Source organism: Silene latifolia, chromosome 11, assembly GCF_048544455.1.
Source record: "Silene latifolia isolate original U9 population chromosome 11, ASM4854445v1, whole genome shotgun sequence".
Classification (NCBI taxonomy): domain Eukaryota; kingdom Viridiplantae; phylum Streptophyta; class Magnoliopsida; order Caryophyllales; family Caryophyllaceae; genus Silene; species Silene latifolia.
The window spans coordinates 169,364,686-169,381,094 of record NC_133536.1 but is presented as its reverse complement, the minus strand read 5'-3'; the positions used below and the strand labels follow the sequence as shown (position 1 = coordinate 169,381,094).

At 33.9% G+C, this 16,409-nt stretch overlaps 2 protein-coding genes across 3 annotated transcripts; one reads left to right on the top strand and one right to left on the bottom strand.

Annotated features, from left to right (window-relative positions):
• Window positions 1-8,592: 8,592 nt before the first annotated feature.
• On the top strand, window positions 8,593-10,360 carry LOC141612064 (uncharacterized). Its single transcript, XM_074430763.1, has one exon. It carries the CDS (start codon window positions 9,072-9,074, stop codon window positions 10,104-10,106), a length of 1,035 nt encoding a protein of 344 aa, XP_074286864.1. The 5' UTR covers window positions 8,593-9,071; the 3' UTR covers window positions 10,107-10,360.
• A 1,424-nt stretch (window positions 10,361-11,784) lies between these two features.
• Window positions 11,785-15,196, bottom strand: LOC141615195 (uncharacterized). 2 transcript variants are annotated; one of them, XR_012529701.1, is made up of 5 exons: window positions 14,533-15,196; window positions 13,944-14,070; window positions 13,490-13,668; window positions 12,630-13,078; window positions 11,785-11,992 (listed from the first exon to the last, which is right to left on the bottom strand). XR_012529701.1 is itself a non-coding variant. In XM_074433672.1 (5 exons), the coding sequence occupies exons 1-5, from the start codon at window positions 15,038-15,040 to the stop codon at window positions 12,587-12,589; spliced, it is 1,203 nt and encodes a 400-aa protein (XP_074289773.1). In that variant the 5' UTR covers window positions 15,041-15,196; the 3' UTR covers window positions 12,566-12,586. The 2 variants fall into 2 exon arrangements, 1 of the variants encoding a protein (XP_074289773.1); XM_074433672.1 differs by lacking the exon at window positions 11,785-11,992 and having other exon boundaries at window positions 12,566-12,787; window positions 12,891-13,078.
• Between the last annotated feature and the right edge of the window lie 1,213 nt (window positions 15,197-16,409).

Below are 16,409 nucleotides of genomic sequence, written 5' to 3'. Positions count from 1 at the left end.
TTAGGTTAGTATTGGTCCTAGTCTTTGTCACCTCTTTACTCGGGACGAGCAAAGGTTCGGTTTGGGGATATTTGATGTGACCATAATTGGCGCATATTTAGCCCCCGAATTACCATTGTTTCCATGCTTTTTAGTACCTATTTGGGTCATTTCTTATCTTTAGTTCTTTGTTTTGCATATTCCTTGAGATTTTGATCCCTTGGTAGGAAAGGAGTAAGAATCTTGCATTTTCATGGCAAAACAAGGCTAAATTGATCATATTCAATGACCAAGCATCAAGGAGAGACAAGACTAGAAGGCCTTTGTACATAGCATAGTAGAAGAGCATTGTTGAGAAAGGATCCTTGAGTCCCCAAGGAAATCCCCAAGGAATTCATGAAGAAAAGGGAAGAAAAGAAGAAGAAAAGATCTTTGCCAGACAATCCGAACGGATTGTACACAATCCGTCCGTCCGCCTAAGCCCAATCCGAGCGTCCCTCAAAGGAATCCGCTCGGATTCCCCCTCGCCAATCCGAGCGTCTTGCCCAAGGATCCGCTCGGATTCTCCGCCCAGATCCGGCCGTCCCGACTCCCATCCGCACAGATTTGATGACAAAGACGTTTTCATTCTTCAAGCCACGATAAGAGAAGCCCTTCTCTCGGAGAATACCGGAGTCTCCTTGCTCAACTTAAAAAGTGTAATTACTAGTTTAGCCCTTAGTTAACCCTAATGCATCCTCCCTAATTTTCACTATAAATACCCCATTAGTCTAATTAGAGGAGCATGTTCTTCTTATCAATAATTAGTGTAGTTAATATTAATCAAATCTCTCTTCAATATTGTAATCAAATATTAATCAAGTTTTAATCCAAGTTTTAGTTCTTTAATCTCTCTCTTGTTCTTACTTTATTTTGGGTAATTGAAGATTATTTGGGTTATTATTGGGAGATTGACAACCTCTCAATCTAGGATTCAAGTACTTCTATTATTCTTGCTTTATTATTGGAATCATTAGTAGGTATAATCTCTTAATCCCTTTTTAATTATTGCTAATTACTTTCATTTATTCATCATGTTTCATTATGTTAGTATGATTGACAACCTTTCTAGCATGATCAATATGATGATGAGTGAGTAGTCTCTTAGCTAGGGTTTAATGGGTGATTAGGGGAAACCAACATGGGGAATGATTCATGCTTAAATTAATATGCTTTCATATCTTATTTGCTTGCTTGTTTTGATCTTAATACATGCACATGTTATATTTGATGAAATGCTAAGCCTATGAATCCTTGCATTTACTATCATCTTCTATCCTTTCAACTTGACTTGTAAGACATAACCCAACTCGAGTCTTGTTAGACCATGCATGTGTTGAGTAGGAAAGATTAAGTCGACTTGTAGGTGTTGTACAATCTAATCGATTCGGCTCCGGGACCCAAACTTTCCTAGGATTGTAAGATATAACCCAACTCAATCCATCACAACAATAATTGCTTGCTTATAATTTGAGAACATGTTTGTATGATCATATCCCATGATTCCCCTATGAACCCATGACACCCTAGTGCCTTTAATCAATTGTTTACACCCCTTATTTTATTTACCTTGTTAGTTTATTTTCATTGCTATTTTAGTTTAGTAACCTTCTACATCAACCCAATTTGTGACACCCCCTAGACACCACTAGTTACAATAGAATCCTCATTTCAATACCCGTCCCTTGGGATCCGACCTTTACTTGCCTCTTTACTAATTGTAGAGTTGTTTGTGAAGTATAAATTGTGTTTTGTATCGACCATTGACCAACGACCACATATGCTTAATTGTGAACACGAAATGGCCTCGATCAATCATTCAACTTACCAATCACATATTACCCGCATGTTTTTATTATATAACTTTACGTAAACAAAATCACAAATATATGACATCAAGTCCCCTATTCACATGTTACTAGTATAACAACATTATAAAATAACTTCCATAATATAACATGCTTAATCATAAATCATATTATCATGCAACAATTATTCATCTTTTTCCACCAATTATTCATACTCTTACTCAAACTTTCAGCTATATAAACTCGTACCACACTACCAACAACATATATATATATATATATATATATATATATATATATATATATATATATATATATATATATATATATATATATATATATATATATATATATATATATATATATAAACATAACTCTATGTATATCTCAAACCAAACAAACTTTCTTTCCGTATTTCTATAATGCCATATCGTAAAACAACTATCATGTTTTCAATCAATAATGTATAAAATCACTTCATTATCATCTTTCTCTACACATTCCCCATTTTCCACATACATACATCCACCGATTCATACCACACTTTGCTACAAAGATACAATATTCACAAGATAAATACATAGCGATCCCGACTCATATCCCATGGTGACCGGTTCAAAATTGTAGGGCGAGTTCGCAACTTTAGGACGTCTCCCAAGCCTTTGCATTAGCTCCTACAACTTCTACCCCGGGTTCATTTTATTTTGACTCCCTATGTTCATTAGGTTCATTAGTTACAGATTTCAGGATCGTCGCTCTGATACCACTTTGTGACACCCCCATACTCCAAGTGCCTTACTAAGACCACTCAGGTATAGGAACGTCACCATCTCGGTTTTCCGAGGCAATGATAATCAAATGACAATAAAGAAACATTATTTAAATAGCAATAAGGTTTAAAGTGATTACATATCCAAATCCAAAACTGTTAAAAATACGATACATGTTCTCAAAAACCAAATGTCGCAACAATTAAAGTATGACAGCGGAAGACTCTAAACTGCTCGTGGTGACACATCCCAGCTAGCTTAATTGCCTCAAATCAAACCTTCTCAACAACTTCTCACCATCCCCGAATGGATCACCACAATTTTTCAAAACAAACAACGGGGTCAGTACTAATCACACAACACAATCACAATAAGATAATTATCAAACAGCTCAATCATCACATCAATCCCAAACTCCACAATCAATCTCCACATCACTGACTACACACTAAAGTGTGTAGTGTTGCCAGAGTACTCATCGCAACAGGTACTCCACACCGCCAGTGGGGGATCGCAGCCGTTCCCACCTAAGCCCTGCTCATCTCCATCGAGCGATAAACTCATGTTCATTAATGTGCACATCCCTTCTGTGGCGGGTTCCACAGAAGGCGAATCAAGGGCATGAAGCCACTCCCGCAAGTGACTCCACTCAGCCAGGGACGCACCCCGAAGAACACAGACAGATACAACAATAATGATAATATACAACAACCTTCACAACACCAACATTATACTTTAACAACAATCATAATCAAATCACTAACCACATCATGTGACTAATACTGAGTGGGGAAAACCCTACCTAGATGGAAACACAAAAGCAGACGATCTAGCAGCTGTCTCAAAATCTTTCTTCTACAAATCCTCCTCCTATACACATAATCATACAATCACTACTATAACAACATAATCATAAAAACCCCGAATTCCAAAATTAGGGTTAAACCAACCTCAAACAAATGCTACAAAAACGGTATGTAGGACTTACCCTTGACGCAAGGATCACAATGATATCAAGAACAACTGAAACCGACTCCTCTAGCTCCGGGATTTGCCAATAATGCGGATGAATCAAACAACGTAGTTGCAATCTCTCTTTTTGTGAATTAGATTTGTAAAAAGTGTTTAGAAAAGATAACGGAGTATTATATATATTAATCCCGCATTATTAACAAAACCCGTCAAACATTACCCGATAACCGATTTACTCGATCGAGTGTCGCTTACTCGATCGAGTGCCAAGGCTACTCGATCGAGTACCCTACAGGCAGACTACTGTTTCGTATTCCAAACATACTTACTCGACAGAGTAAGCCCCACTCGATAGAGTACCCAGAGACTCATAAAACCATAGTATTACAATAAACATGACTGTATCGCAGTATGTTGCCGTCTCACGTATTAATTATTGGGTTTAAAAAGACGAAGTACATGTGACTTTTATGAATGTTAGCTCTAATAAAAACATAATGAATGTTAACTTTAATAAAATAAAATACAGAACTTTGAGTGCTGAGATAGAGCAATATCTATTGAGGGAGTTAACTTGCACAAGAATAATAAGGTCAACGTTGATGGAGGGGGCTTTGTCTTTCGACTTATGATGGAGTTAGAAGAACATTGATTAACTTTAATAAATATATATAAAAGGAGGATAGTATAAAGGGCATACGATTGTTTTTATTTTTTTAGGAAGAGTGACCTAGGAAAATTTAGAAGAATATTGATTAACTTTGATAAATTTTTTTTTTAAAAAGGGAGATTACAAGAAAAAAAAAGAATATAAAGTTAATGTGCAAACTATTAATATTTCGCTTATATAAACACGTCAATAGTAGTCATAACAATAATGAGGAACTACTTCCACTGTCCCTGTGAGTAGTTTACATATTGTTCGGGACGGAAGGAGTATATCATTAACTTTAGTTCATCCCTTAATTTAATTTAATAAATGAGATACAAGTTTATAATAAATTTATCTATATAGCCTCTAGGGACTCCCGGGTAAGGGTTTTAAACATATAGTGGTGAATAATAATAATTAGAATCATATAGTATTGATTATAAGGGTAAGGGTTATTCCAAACATATGTTTTAGCAAAATCTCATTTTTATACACAACACAAATTACATATGTCCTATAGACCATATATTTTTCACGAGCTTATATAAAAACAAAACACAATTTAGTTACCGTGCATCGCACGAGAATGAAATCTAGTAGTATTAATAGGGGATGTAATGAAAGTAATAATATTAGCAGCGGAAGTGGTGAAAGTGTCTCAAAATTTGTTGATTAATTTTACATCTCATCATATTTTCAAGATATAAATTGTAAATGTATGTATGTGTTTACCAAATTTAACGAGTTATATTTCATAGAAAATAAAATTTAAATGATAAATAAAAGTAGTCTGAACGCAGCTGGACATCAAACCTAGTCGGTCAAAAATACCTTAAACATTGCTTATTCCAGGATCAATCATATCATATATTATATTAAAGCAGAAACCATCTGCCACGTGTCATCAGTAGATGGCTTCTGCCAAGTGTCATTCACACCTTAATTATTCTATATTTAACACTTCACTAATCTATTTTCCATTTAATTCATTTTTAATTAATCATTAATTTATGAAAGACAATCTTTGTAAATCCCGACAAATAAGCATCATTTTCGTATTCATATTAAAATTTTGCCATATATGAAATCACTAATTATTATCACTATATTAAAATTAACAGATTCAGGTCAACCGTATAATTTAAAAGATTTTATCCTAATTTAAAATTTAAAATGTCAATCAACCAATCCAAGTTTTCAAGTTTAAATGTAAATTTTATTAACCTATTGCCTTAATTATGGCATAACAAACCACGCTTAGTTACTTGATATGCTCCACAAAATCTACAACAAAAAAGGAAATGATTTTAATTGTTCAACAATCTACCCTAATATCCCATATATAACAGATTCTAAATTTCAATATTTTTGTATGTGTACGCTGTCATTATTCATCAGCCATTCACCATATCTTCTTCCTTTGCTTGCTCATAATATCATGTGAGCATGGTTTCTTCTATTTAGGCACAATTAGATATCGTCTTTGGCCGCTTTATAATTAGTTTGGTTTGAAGATTTTTATATTTCAAATGTCTAACTTACAGGTTATAGACTCCAAGAGCATGATCAAAGTAGGCGTGTAGGTATACAATTCCACAATGTTTTCTATTTTGTCTAAGCATCAGGGTTAAGTAATTTAGCAGAGTGAATAATGTTTTTTGAATTTTGTTTGTTTGTCGTTGGTTTGACATGATTTTTTTAATTTGTTTATAATAAAATGTTAAGATAACGATCACTACATACATTTTTCAGCAAAGAAACATTCTTTGGATTAATAAGTTATGGGGTTAAATACTTCAATGTTAAGGCGGTACGGTTAAGATGATTTTGATACTACATAATTAGATCACGTTAATTTTGAGTAATTATTATCGGATAATGAAGTTCGAAATAAAAAAGACAAAAAGACAAGGAGTGGTGAAGTAATGACAAAGGGAGTGAAGAGTTATAATTTTCATACTTAATTAGTATTATCTCCAATTCTTTGAAATTGTCCCTTTATAAATTATTGGATGATGGCTTATATTCTTACAAGCTAAGTGCATTCTACCATGTCTTAGAATGACTTTATTGCCAAAATCGACAACATTGGTGTCCACGTTTGGTATGTCAATCTTTGGAAAAGAATAGTCTGGGAGTGGCAACATACCAATCTCTTTAAGCAAGAAATATATAGTCAATAACTAAATATGTACTCCGTATGTAACAGACGTGATATTTATTGACGAAATTGTAATTACAATTGGCTTCTCATAGGTACGTTTAAACGAATAAGAATATCATTTTTGCAATATTAGTGAATTTTATAGATCTTTGTATATCATTGAGTCGTTTCTTAAGAGACACTCTCACAATAAATTTATTGTGAGACCATATACGGAGTAAAATTTAAATTAAATATCGTAGAAAAAATAATAAAACAGGTATAAATCACGGGTACAGATAAAATATAGAGTAAATTATCAATTACACCCACGCTTAATCCACTTTTTTACATTTACTCCACGTCAATTTTTTTTAATATTTTACACTCAAAATAATTGCTCAGTTTACATTTTCCACCCAATATCGGATTCAGGCTATATTTCCGTCACTTTTCAATTTTTTTTCGGCAAAACAATAATTTCATGAGTATTTTACCCTTCGCTCTTCTATTATTAAGCATAGTTATTTGCCCAAAACAATGTGAGAGTAAATGTAAAAAAGTGGATTAAGCGTGAGTGTAATTGATAATTTACTCTAAAATATATTCCTTTATTATGGAAAAAAAAGGTATGAAAATAAAGAGCTATACCACACTATCATCAATACGGTCCCGAGATACGTACAGTACACAGAATAGTGATCTCTCAATTAATTTAGTGGTAAACCCATTACTTCCAAGTTTTTATGCGTATATATCAAAAATGCATTGCCAAACCACGATGATGCATAAGCATTCATAGCCTTTACATGTCACTACGAAGATTTTTAACTAAAACATCTCATTCTTAAACCATTTTATAATTAGTATCGTTGTTAGCAGTTTCATTTCTATTTTCAAACTTTGTCGTGAGGATTCATTTAACATGTTTTCTACTTAATTTCAATAACTCACTAAGAAGCACAACAATTGATACGTTTAGTTGGCACTTCAAATTCATAACACTTTTACGATGAATTGAAACATTTATGATTGAAATGGATACATACTATTTTGTACGTACGATTAACAATCAGGTGCTTGATGTTTTATTCATTATCAAGGAGTATATATTATCCGCGTACCACTTATTGAATTAGTATGATCTATATACAGAGACCACATTTTTTCTTGAGATATTGAAAATCAAGATCTCATTGTAATTTTTTTTAAGGAACCTGGCTCAGTAAAATAGTGTGCGATATTTGATAATAAGAATACTTAGAATCAGTGGTGGAGCTAGGGGGGTTATCAGGGGCAGTTCCACCCTCTGGCGGATGAAATTTTTGAAATTTTTAGTTAAATTTTTTCGAGTGTACTTTATGAAATTAGTCATTCGTTCCCCCTAAATTCAAATCCTGACTCCGCCAGTGCGTAGAATGGTAGAAGTGGTATAGATGTATAGCTACTGTACAAGAATGACAGTTGCACCAATATGGAGTTTACCACTTAAGTTGATGTGCTGAGATAGGGCTGAAAGGGACGTCGTGATTCGAGGTGTTACTACAATTGAGGGTCTGCTGGTGGGTCTCAAGGTAGTGGGTCAGTAATGGTGAATGGTGCTTCTTCCAGACGTCCAAACGATATAGGGTGGGAGAGGTAATGAGAAAGAAGGTAGAGAATTGAGAGGACAACAAACAAGAGGCCGAAGAGGGGCAATATGATAAGAAAAAAACATACAACAATGAGTAAAATTAAATGTATATTGCGTAAGTAAATAGATGATATACAATAATTTTATATCCACTTTTAGAATTTCACCTCTCATAAGTTAAAAAGTCGAGAAAAAAGAAGTCAAGTACTTTGAATAAAATTAAGCAATATAAACTTATAAAAAGTGCATAGGTAGAGAAAGTAAAATTTTCTACACAAATTCTTAAGAAAGACGGTCTTTCATTAATGTTAGTGAGAGACCTCTCTCATAAGAGGTAGTTATTATTTTTATGTTTTTCTTTTTAGTTAATTTTTACTATATTTATTAGTTATCTTTCATTAATGTAGTGAGAAACGGTCTCTTTCAAAAAACATACTGAATTTTCTATATTAATTTACTAAATCCAAAAAACACATAAGTTTTTACTTTTAATAATATTTTTCGTCATCACCCGTGCAATGCACGGGTTCCAAAACTAGCAATTAACCCATATAGAGTTGTGAAATGACCCACATTTGGTGCCAAAAGACCCATCATCGTCCCACACTCCAATAACGAGACATACACACAAAATGCTGCTCTAACATCCAAACATGAGCACACACGTACACTCTCGCTATTCAACTTAATTATACTAGTATAATGCACCCCTTTATCAGATGTCCCCTATATATCTCCTTTTATTGCTCATACTCTAAAATTTCCATTTTCTCATCAAATTTCTCCCTAATTAACATCAATCCCTCCATAAAACTAATAACCCAGATCACCAAACCACCTTATCCTTTCAAAGATGTCATCTTTTTTCGGTGAGATTCAAGCTTTTGGTGCGTTTTTCTTTGATTCTTTTGATTGTCTGCCAACTGTTTGTTAAAATTCCTCAAAGAAGCAAAGAAATAAAATTTCACTGTTTCTTGCACTTTTCTTCTCCTTGACTATGAATTATTGCTTTCTGTTTAATTTAGTGTAAAGGGATCCAATTAGTTTATTAATTTTCGGGTAATTTAGTTAGAAGATGAGTATAGGTGTAGCTGAAGACGAATCTAGGGACATCCAAGTCCGCTTGCCGGCCGAAATTGATTGGCACATGCTTGACAAATCAAAGTTCTTTGTTCTAGGAGCCGCTCTTTTCTCGGGTGTCTCGTCCGCTTTATACCCTGCTGTCGTGTTAAAAACGCGACAGCAGGTCAATCAGTCTCCGATACCATGTAAGAAAATGGCCTTCCTGATGTTACGTCAGGAAGGGCCACGTGCATTTTACAAGGGTTTTGGGACGTCTTTGATGGGGACAATCCCGGCCCGTGCCCTATACATGACTGCCCTAGAAGTCACCAAGAGTAATGTAGGGAAAGCTAGTGTAAGGGTAGGATTTTCCGAAGCTTATTCAACTACCACTGCTAATGTTGTAGCTGGATTGACTGCTTCAATGGCGGCACAACTTGTTTGGACCCCAGTTGATGTTGTTAGCCAGAGGCTTATGGTTCAAGGTGGTTGTACTAAAAGAGGGTCTTCTAGCGTGTCGAATTACACTAACGGGTTTGATGCATTTAGGAAGATCTTAAGGGTTGATGGAATTAGAGGGTTATATAGGGGTTTTGGTATTTCCACCTTGACATATGCACCTTCTAGTGCAGTTTGGTGGGGGACTTACTCAGTCGCTTATCGGTTAATTTGGGATGGGATTGGATGTTACAAGTGTAAGTGGAAGAAAGATGAGAAGAATTGTGAAAATGGCAAGATTTTAGTGCCTAATCCTTTATGTATGGTTGGTGTTCAAGGGGTGAGTGCAGTATTTGCTAGTGGTGTTTCAGCCTTGATCACTATGCCAGTTGATACAGTCAAGACGAGGTTGCAAGTGTTGGATGGCGAGCGTGGTGGCCGAGGTGGGCAGCCAACATTGACTCAAACAGTCCGGGATTTGCTTAAGGAAGGTGGGTTTGCAGCTTGTTATAGAGGGTTGGGCCCAAGATGGGCTTCAATGTCCATGTCTGCTGCTACAATGGTGACCACTTATGAGCTGCTCAAAAGATTGTCTACTAAAAACCAGTAAATAATGGAGATGACAATCAACTTACCGTGGAAGCCATTGAATGTTAATATTCATGGCTTGGGTTTGAAACTCGTCATCATTCATGTTCCCACTTCCTGTTTAAACTTTGAATAAAGTACTAAACAGGGGACATTGAATGTTAATTATTGTAAATATGTTTTGTTGAAGTGTTGTATCAGCATGTATGCAATGTAAATAATGAGATATGCAGCTTATAATCATAGATAAATAAACAAAATCTTGGTTTTTTTTTATTTTTTTTTTATTTTTTTTTTGTGATACATAGGTTTACATATTAAAGCGATATCCAGCTGAAAAGCCTAAGCCTCCGTTTGATTTCAAAATAAGTAGTTGTCTCGTTACTAGAAGAGGGTGCCAATTCACGTGAAATAACAATTCATAGGGCGTAAATTCCCTGGTGTAAATTGTATCATGTTCTAGAGGACCATGGAAATTAATTTAAATTTGTCTATGCTTCTTTCCCTTTTCCTTCCACACCTGACTCTTGAATTTTTTTTTTTTTTTTTTTTTTTGTGTGCGTAAACCATCGGGTTTAATCGGATTAGAGTCGGGTAGGACGACTAGGGCGGTAAAACTCTCCCTCATGAGTTTTAACACTGCTGCGTTCTCAGGGCTCGAACACGAGACCTCTTGTTAAGATAGAACAATCCCTTGCTAATTGATCTAAATGCTCATGGTACCCGACTCTTGAATCTTGATAGACGTTTTAATTACATTTGTCATTTCTTCCCAACTTGTAGGAGATACTAATGTTTATGTCTTAATAAACTAGTGACATTTCAAGTTGCTTTTAATTAGTCCAATCTTCATACCTAATAAAGTTGGATATTTCTCTAGTTATTAGAAGTATCATAGACTTGGTCACACCATTTTCATTGGTATCCATCAAAATCAAAGATTCAAACATGATACTTTGAGCTTTAAGAAAGGAACATTTGGGTTGACATGTACTCGATGATATCATCAAAGCTAGATATGTTGATCGTGGAGGGAACTAATCCAAATAATATTGATCATGTATATATAATTATACAATATGTTTGCTTATCAAACACTTGCGAGGTGTCTAAGATTGTGACCTAGAATAGTGACATAAATGTATAATATTGTTTTGGTTTTTCTAAAATGTGTCGGACACATATTAAGAATATTATTTAAATAGAAAATAAATTACTTTTTTCAGATTTCAATGTAATATTTATTATCAAATTTTCTATTTAAATAATATTCTTAACAAGTGCCTTTAGAGCATATTTTAGGAAAATCAATATTATTTTCGAAGACTAATGTAGGATTTTGTATGCAACAATTGACGTTTTAGGGGAAAAGTGAGATAGTTGCCGACCGAATGGGAAAGACTATGAAAGAGTCAAATGCATATTCATTAGATTCATTGATTGACTGTTTCAGTAGGACAAAGACCTTATATGTTGACTTGTATTTAAATTTAAGTAAACGGGTCATTTTTGCAAGGTTTTCAATTGGATATTTAGTTATTTACAATGTTTCGAATATACCAAATACGGACAAGTTAGATCAAGTTATTTTAAGTTCGGGTATTTATTGAGTCATTTTGAATTGCGTTCATTTTTTTTTTTTAGAATTTATATTTCATAAAAGCGACTCTCCTATTATGTAAATTATTTGAAACTAAAAGTTATTTACAAGATCGAAATTACGTTGGTATATATAAAAGATTGTCATCATACAAGAACATCTCTAATAATGTCAATATTTCCACTAAGAATTCCATCGACAAGTTGTTGAAGCTTTTGAATCTCAATCGCAATATTCATCCTCAATTCTGGATTCTGCACCTCTAGATCTCTACTCAACTCCGATATTCTCCTCTTAATACTTTTTACCTAAAAATAGCACAAGGACCAATACAACTTATCAATATTCTAAAAAGTATTTCATATAGGAGCAATACGTACAACTTGTAAATATTTTTTTTTCAAGTAATTTTACTGTATATTCTAAATAATGTATATCGAATGGACGGACAAGGGCTTGATAAAGTGGTAACGAGTGAGGAATTATGAATTTATGATAAATACGGAGTACTTTTTTATATTCTTCCCGCTTTATATTTAAGGATCAAGGTTATAATAGCCGGAAATATGTTGAAAAAATAAAATTTTAATAAATAAACTCAAACTAAATTAATTGTACTTGGATGTTTCTTCTCATGCCCCCTTGTAATTGAACTGACCATTTGACACCCTTCCAAATTAATGGCGTGTCCAACGAAAACTAAATATATGTAGCCGTTAAATATATACATGTGTATAAATGCTATTCAAATAATCTTTTCAAATTTGAGACATTTTCCCAAACTCTAAAAAGTAGGGTATGGGTGTTGGGCCCGTATTGTATTTGTTAGTTATGTCATGCAATCGAATTCTAATATGATCTTCTCATATACATATGGTAATGTGATAGAATGATATGGTGGACTATACATTGATATAAGAAGCAAAAGGGTGGGAAGGCAATAACCTTCCTAAAAGGCCAGCGAGGTACACCAAAGGAACGAAGTTTCTTCTTGACGACAGTATCACATAGACGCAATTTTTTAATTGCATGTTCCAAAGGTAGATCAAAATATTGTGCAAATTCCTCAATAACCATGTTCTTCGTTCTCTCCCTCTGCACAACTTAATTGATGTAACAACAAACAATATTAATTAATAAGACAAGAAATATATATACATAACTAGATTGATTACATGCATTACAAGTATGAAAGAATAACACAACCTGAACAGAAAGCTCCATCCTTGGCATTTTTGGTGCTTGTTTATTAGCCTCTGCTAATTTGTCCTTAGCGTTATGAGTAACCTTTACGTCGTGGCGGTGGTGGTGGTGGTGGTGCCGCTTTCGTGAATTATCTTTTACTTGGTAAGATGTTTCGCCATGATCCTTTTGTACAATACTTTGCTCTCCCACTGAAAATATATAACACTCTACTAGATAGTCATATTTTCAAATACGATAATAATATTTTATCTATTGCTTTGATTATTTGTAAATTCTAATACTAAGGTGATTAGGAGAGGCGTTCCCATGACGAAGATGATAAAGGTACCAAAAAATTAAACTAATAATAGTTGATAGACGTTACTGCATTACATGCTTGTCAATCCCTAACTCGATATATCCTTAATCGGAATGATGAAGTAATTTGATAAAGTAAACATTTTTTTCCGAATGGAACGATAATAAATTTGTAACTGCTGAAACGTTAAAAAATGAAATAGATATACAGACAATCAAAATAGAGGGCATTTAAGTTACTATCTTGACAACACTAAATCTTATTGAGAGCTCAACTGCGCTAGTAAGAATAAGTGACATACCGGAGGTTTTTGTTTGAGAATCATGGGGAGTAAAAAGATTATTAGGGCTTAGCCAGTCGTATCCAATACACAAAGCTTCATAAAAAGATGATAGCGGATCTCTCAACAAAATATACCCATTTTGTTGCCGTTCTTCTAAATACTTTTCTAAATACTCTTTCACCGAAATATTTGAGAAACTGAAAGATATAAAAATACAAAGGGTATAAATTTCACTAAATCAGCATCGTCAAAATTATCCTTACACCCTTGTTATATCACCAAATTAAACTAAATTAATCGGCAATAAATAAAATTCAAAACTTGTGATGATATTCTTGTCATGTAAGCGTGATATATAGCTTAGTTTATAATTTTACGTAAATTCATTTTACAAAAGACTAGTTATCTCTAAATTGACTAGTGTCTCTAACTCGATCTATTTACTACGTCATCGAAATTATGTAACACTTACTCGATCATTTGATAGTCTTGGATGCCCGGTGTGGTCTCATCATCATTGGAGTTGCGGTGATTTACAAGAATAGCATGAGATATAACACCAACTCCTCCATGTATTTCCAACTTTGTACTTTGTGTACCTAAAAACACAAATACATGTATAAATACACAGATGTACAGGATTAGCATGATAACCCCATTAAAAAAAATAAAAATAAAAGTCGATATAACCCTAAATGATAAATTATAGTAACGCCACCCATACACTATATAATTCACAAATATTTCACTTCATCTCAATTGCGGGGTTGCAATCTTTCAAATTATTTGCCTCCAATCAATTTCCACTTTATTATTTTACTAAGGAACAAACTTCTTCAACTTTTTTGAATAAATTGAGGCCTTCTGGGAATGAAATTTTCCCATGAAAATTTTTAATCCAATTAAATTACCCTAAATTTCTTTACATTTATGGTGTTATTTGTGTTACCTTCCTTCCTAATACAAAAAAAAACCCTTAAATTTGTGTATAACTATGCACTTAATTAATACACTTGCATTGTAAGAAAGATGAAGAAACATGGCATGACAAACTAAAATACCATTAGTATGCATGATTTGTCTAAGCACTTGACATTGAGAACAAGGAATAATATTATCGTAAACCAAATAATCATTCCACACTTGTAACGGTATTGGCTCTTCTAGTTCAAATTCTTCTTCTTGTAATTTCTCGTCTAGTCGATCGCTACCAAATTCTTGTTCTGGAACATCCACGTCTTTATGCACAACAATTGTGACATTATTATTGTCACTATTATCATTCACTTGAACCAATGGCTTTACTTCCGAAAATTCTTGTTCAATCAAAGGAACGAAATGATTTTCGCTTATTTCATTACAAAATAGGAGCATTGGATCAAACACATCATCATCCGCACGGTCCAACATAAATTGTTCATAATTATCTTGGTAATAATTATCATTAAGAGAGGGTAACATGTGGTTGATGATTGAATCGAAGTCGGTAATGTCATCGTTAATTACATTATCAAAGTGATGAATATTGCAATTAGATTGGACTTTGGGAATAAATTTGGCATTTTCCATGATGAAGATACCATGCGTACGTAATAATGTGTATATACTTTGTTGTTGTGGCGTCTCCAACACCGTTACCGTGTGTATTATGACTATGGTGACGGTTGACAGTGGAAGAGAAATGAGAGTAAATTTTTAGAGTGAAGACGATGTTCGGAAGGAAGTAACTTTGGAGATGGGGGTGAAAAGTGTGTTAATAATATGAATACGGCGGGAGGTAGTTATTTACCGTTGATATGTAACAATATGATTTTTTTCCTACTGTCGGTGTAACGAAGTCAATGTCCATGAGGCCGTGTTTAATTATATGGCTTTAAATTGGGCCTGGGTTTGTTTTAAGTATTGCCCAGAAATGGGGGCACACTCAAATACGGTTCAGCGTGAACGATACGTTGTGGGTCATGCGCCGTCATTTTCAATTTTACGATACTGTACGTACAGGGGCGAAAATGCGGAATTGGGCCTTATCTACTAGGGCTATAGGCCTAGTAGTAGCTTTCTAAGGTAGAAAAAAAAAGAGTAAATTATTAATTACACCCACGTCAAATGCACATTTTTACATTTACTCCCACGTCAAATTTTTTTATTAAATTACACCCAAGTTAATAGCTCAGGTTAGAAATTGCACCCAATATCGGATTCAGGCCACTTTTCCGTCAAATTTGAAATTTTTTGGGTTAATACATTGATTTTAGGACGATTTTGCCCTTCCTTTCTTCTTCTTTTATGAAGCATACTTCTCATCAACTTGTTTTTTTTCTCCTCATTCATTCTTCTATATCTTTCTCATTCTCTTCATTCTCATTCATTCTCATTCGATTCATGCCAAGCAATTATAATTTTTAATTCGGTTCTTCCTAAGCGCATAGTGTTGTTGATGTTGTGTTGTTTGAGAGCAGTTTCGGCGATTTGTTGACGAAAATCCAGAAGCTACATATCATAAACATTACAAATCTTGGTTTAACACCATTAATCTTCCCTTTCCTCACCAAAACACCAAACCCAGATCGAACTAAATCATCTGGGCATCTCAAAAATAACATTGGTTTAACAATTAGACCAAACTAGTGAAATTTGTGTTAATCCATAATTAAAAAGTTGTCACCTTTTTTCTCCAATTAATAATGAAGAAGTTGCAATAAACACCAATGTTTGCCCAGAAATTACAAAAGCCCCAATTTACAATGGAGAAAAAAAAACTACAAAATTCATAAGCTAAATGAATAATTAGAATAATGATCGAAGGTTAAAGGGGGGAAATGGAGGAAAATTAAGTGAAGCTTAATGTTGATGGAGATGAAATGAAGGGAGTAGAGGCGAGAAAGGGGAAGTTCTGGTAAATGGAGGAGGAATGAGGAAGAATAGATGCGGGGGCAAA

Excerpts from the sequence above, each read along its gene's own strand:
- LOC141612064 (XM_074430763.1), top strand. The coding sequence starts at position 9,072 with ATGAGTATAGGTGTAGCTGAAGACGAATCTAGGGACATCCAAGTCCGC.
- LOC141615195 (XM_074433672.1), bottom strand. The coding sequence starts at position 15,040 with ATGGAAAATGCCAAATTTATTCCCAAAGTCCAATCTAATTGCAATATT. Across the intron at positions 14,071-14,532 it reads ACAAATCATGCATACTAATG|GTACACAAAGTACAAAGTTG; the intron begins GTATTTTAGTTT and ends TTGTGTTTTTAG. Across the intron at positions 13,079-13,489 it reads TTCTCAAACAAAAACCTCCG|TGGGAGAGCAAAGTATTGTA; the intron begins GTATGTCACTTA and ends ATATATTTTCAG.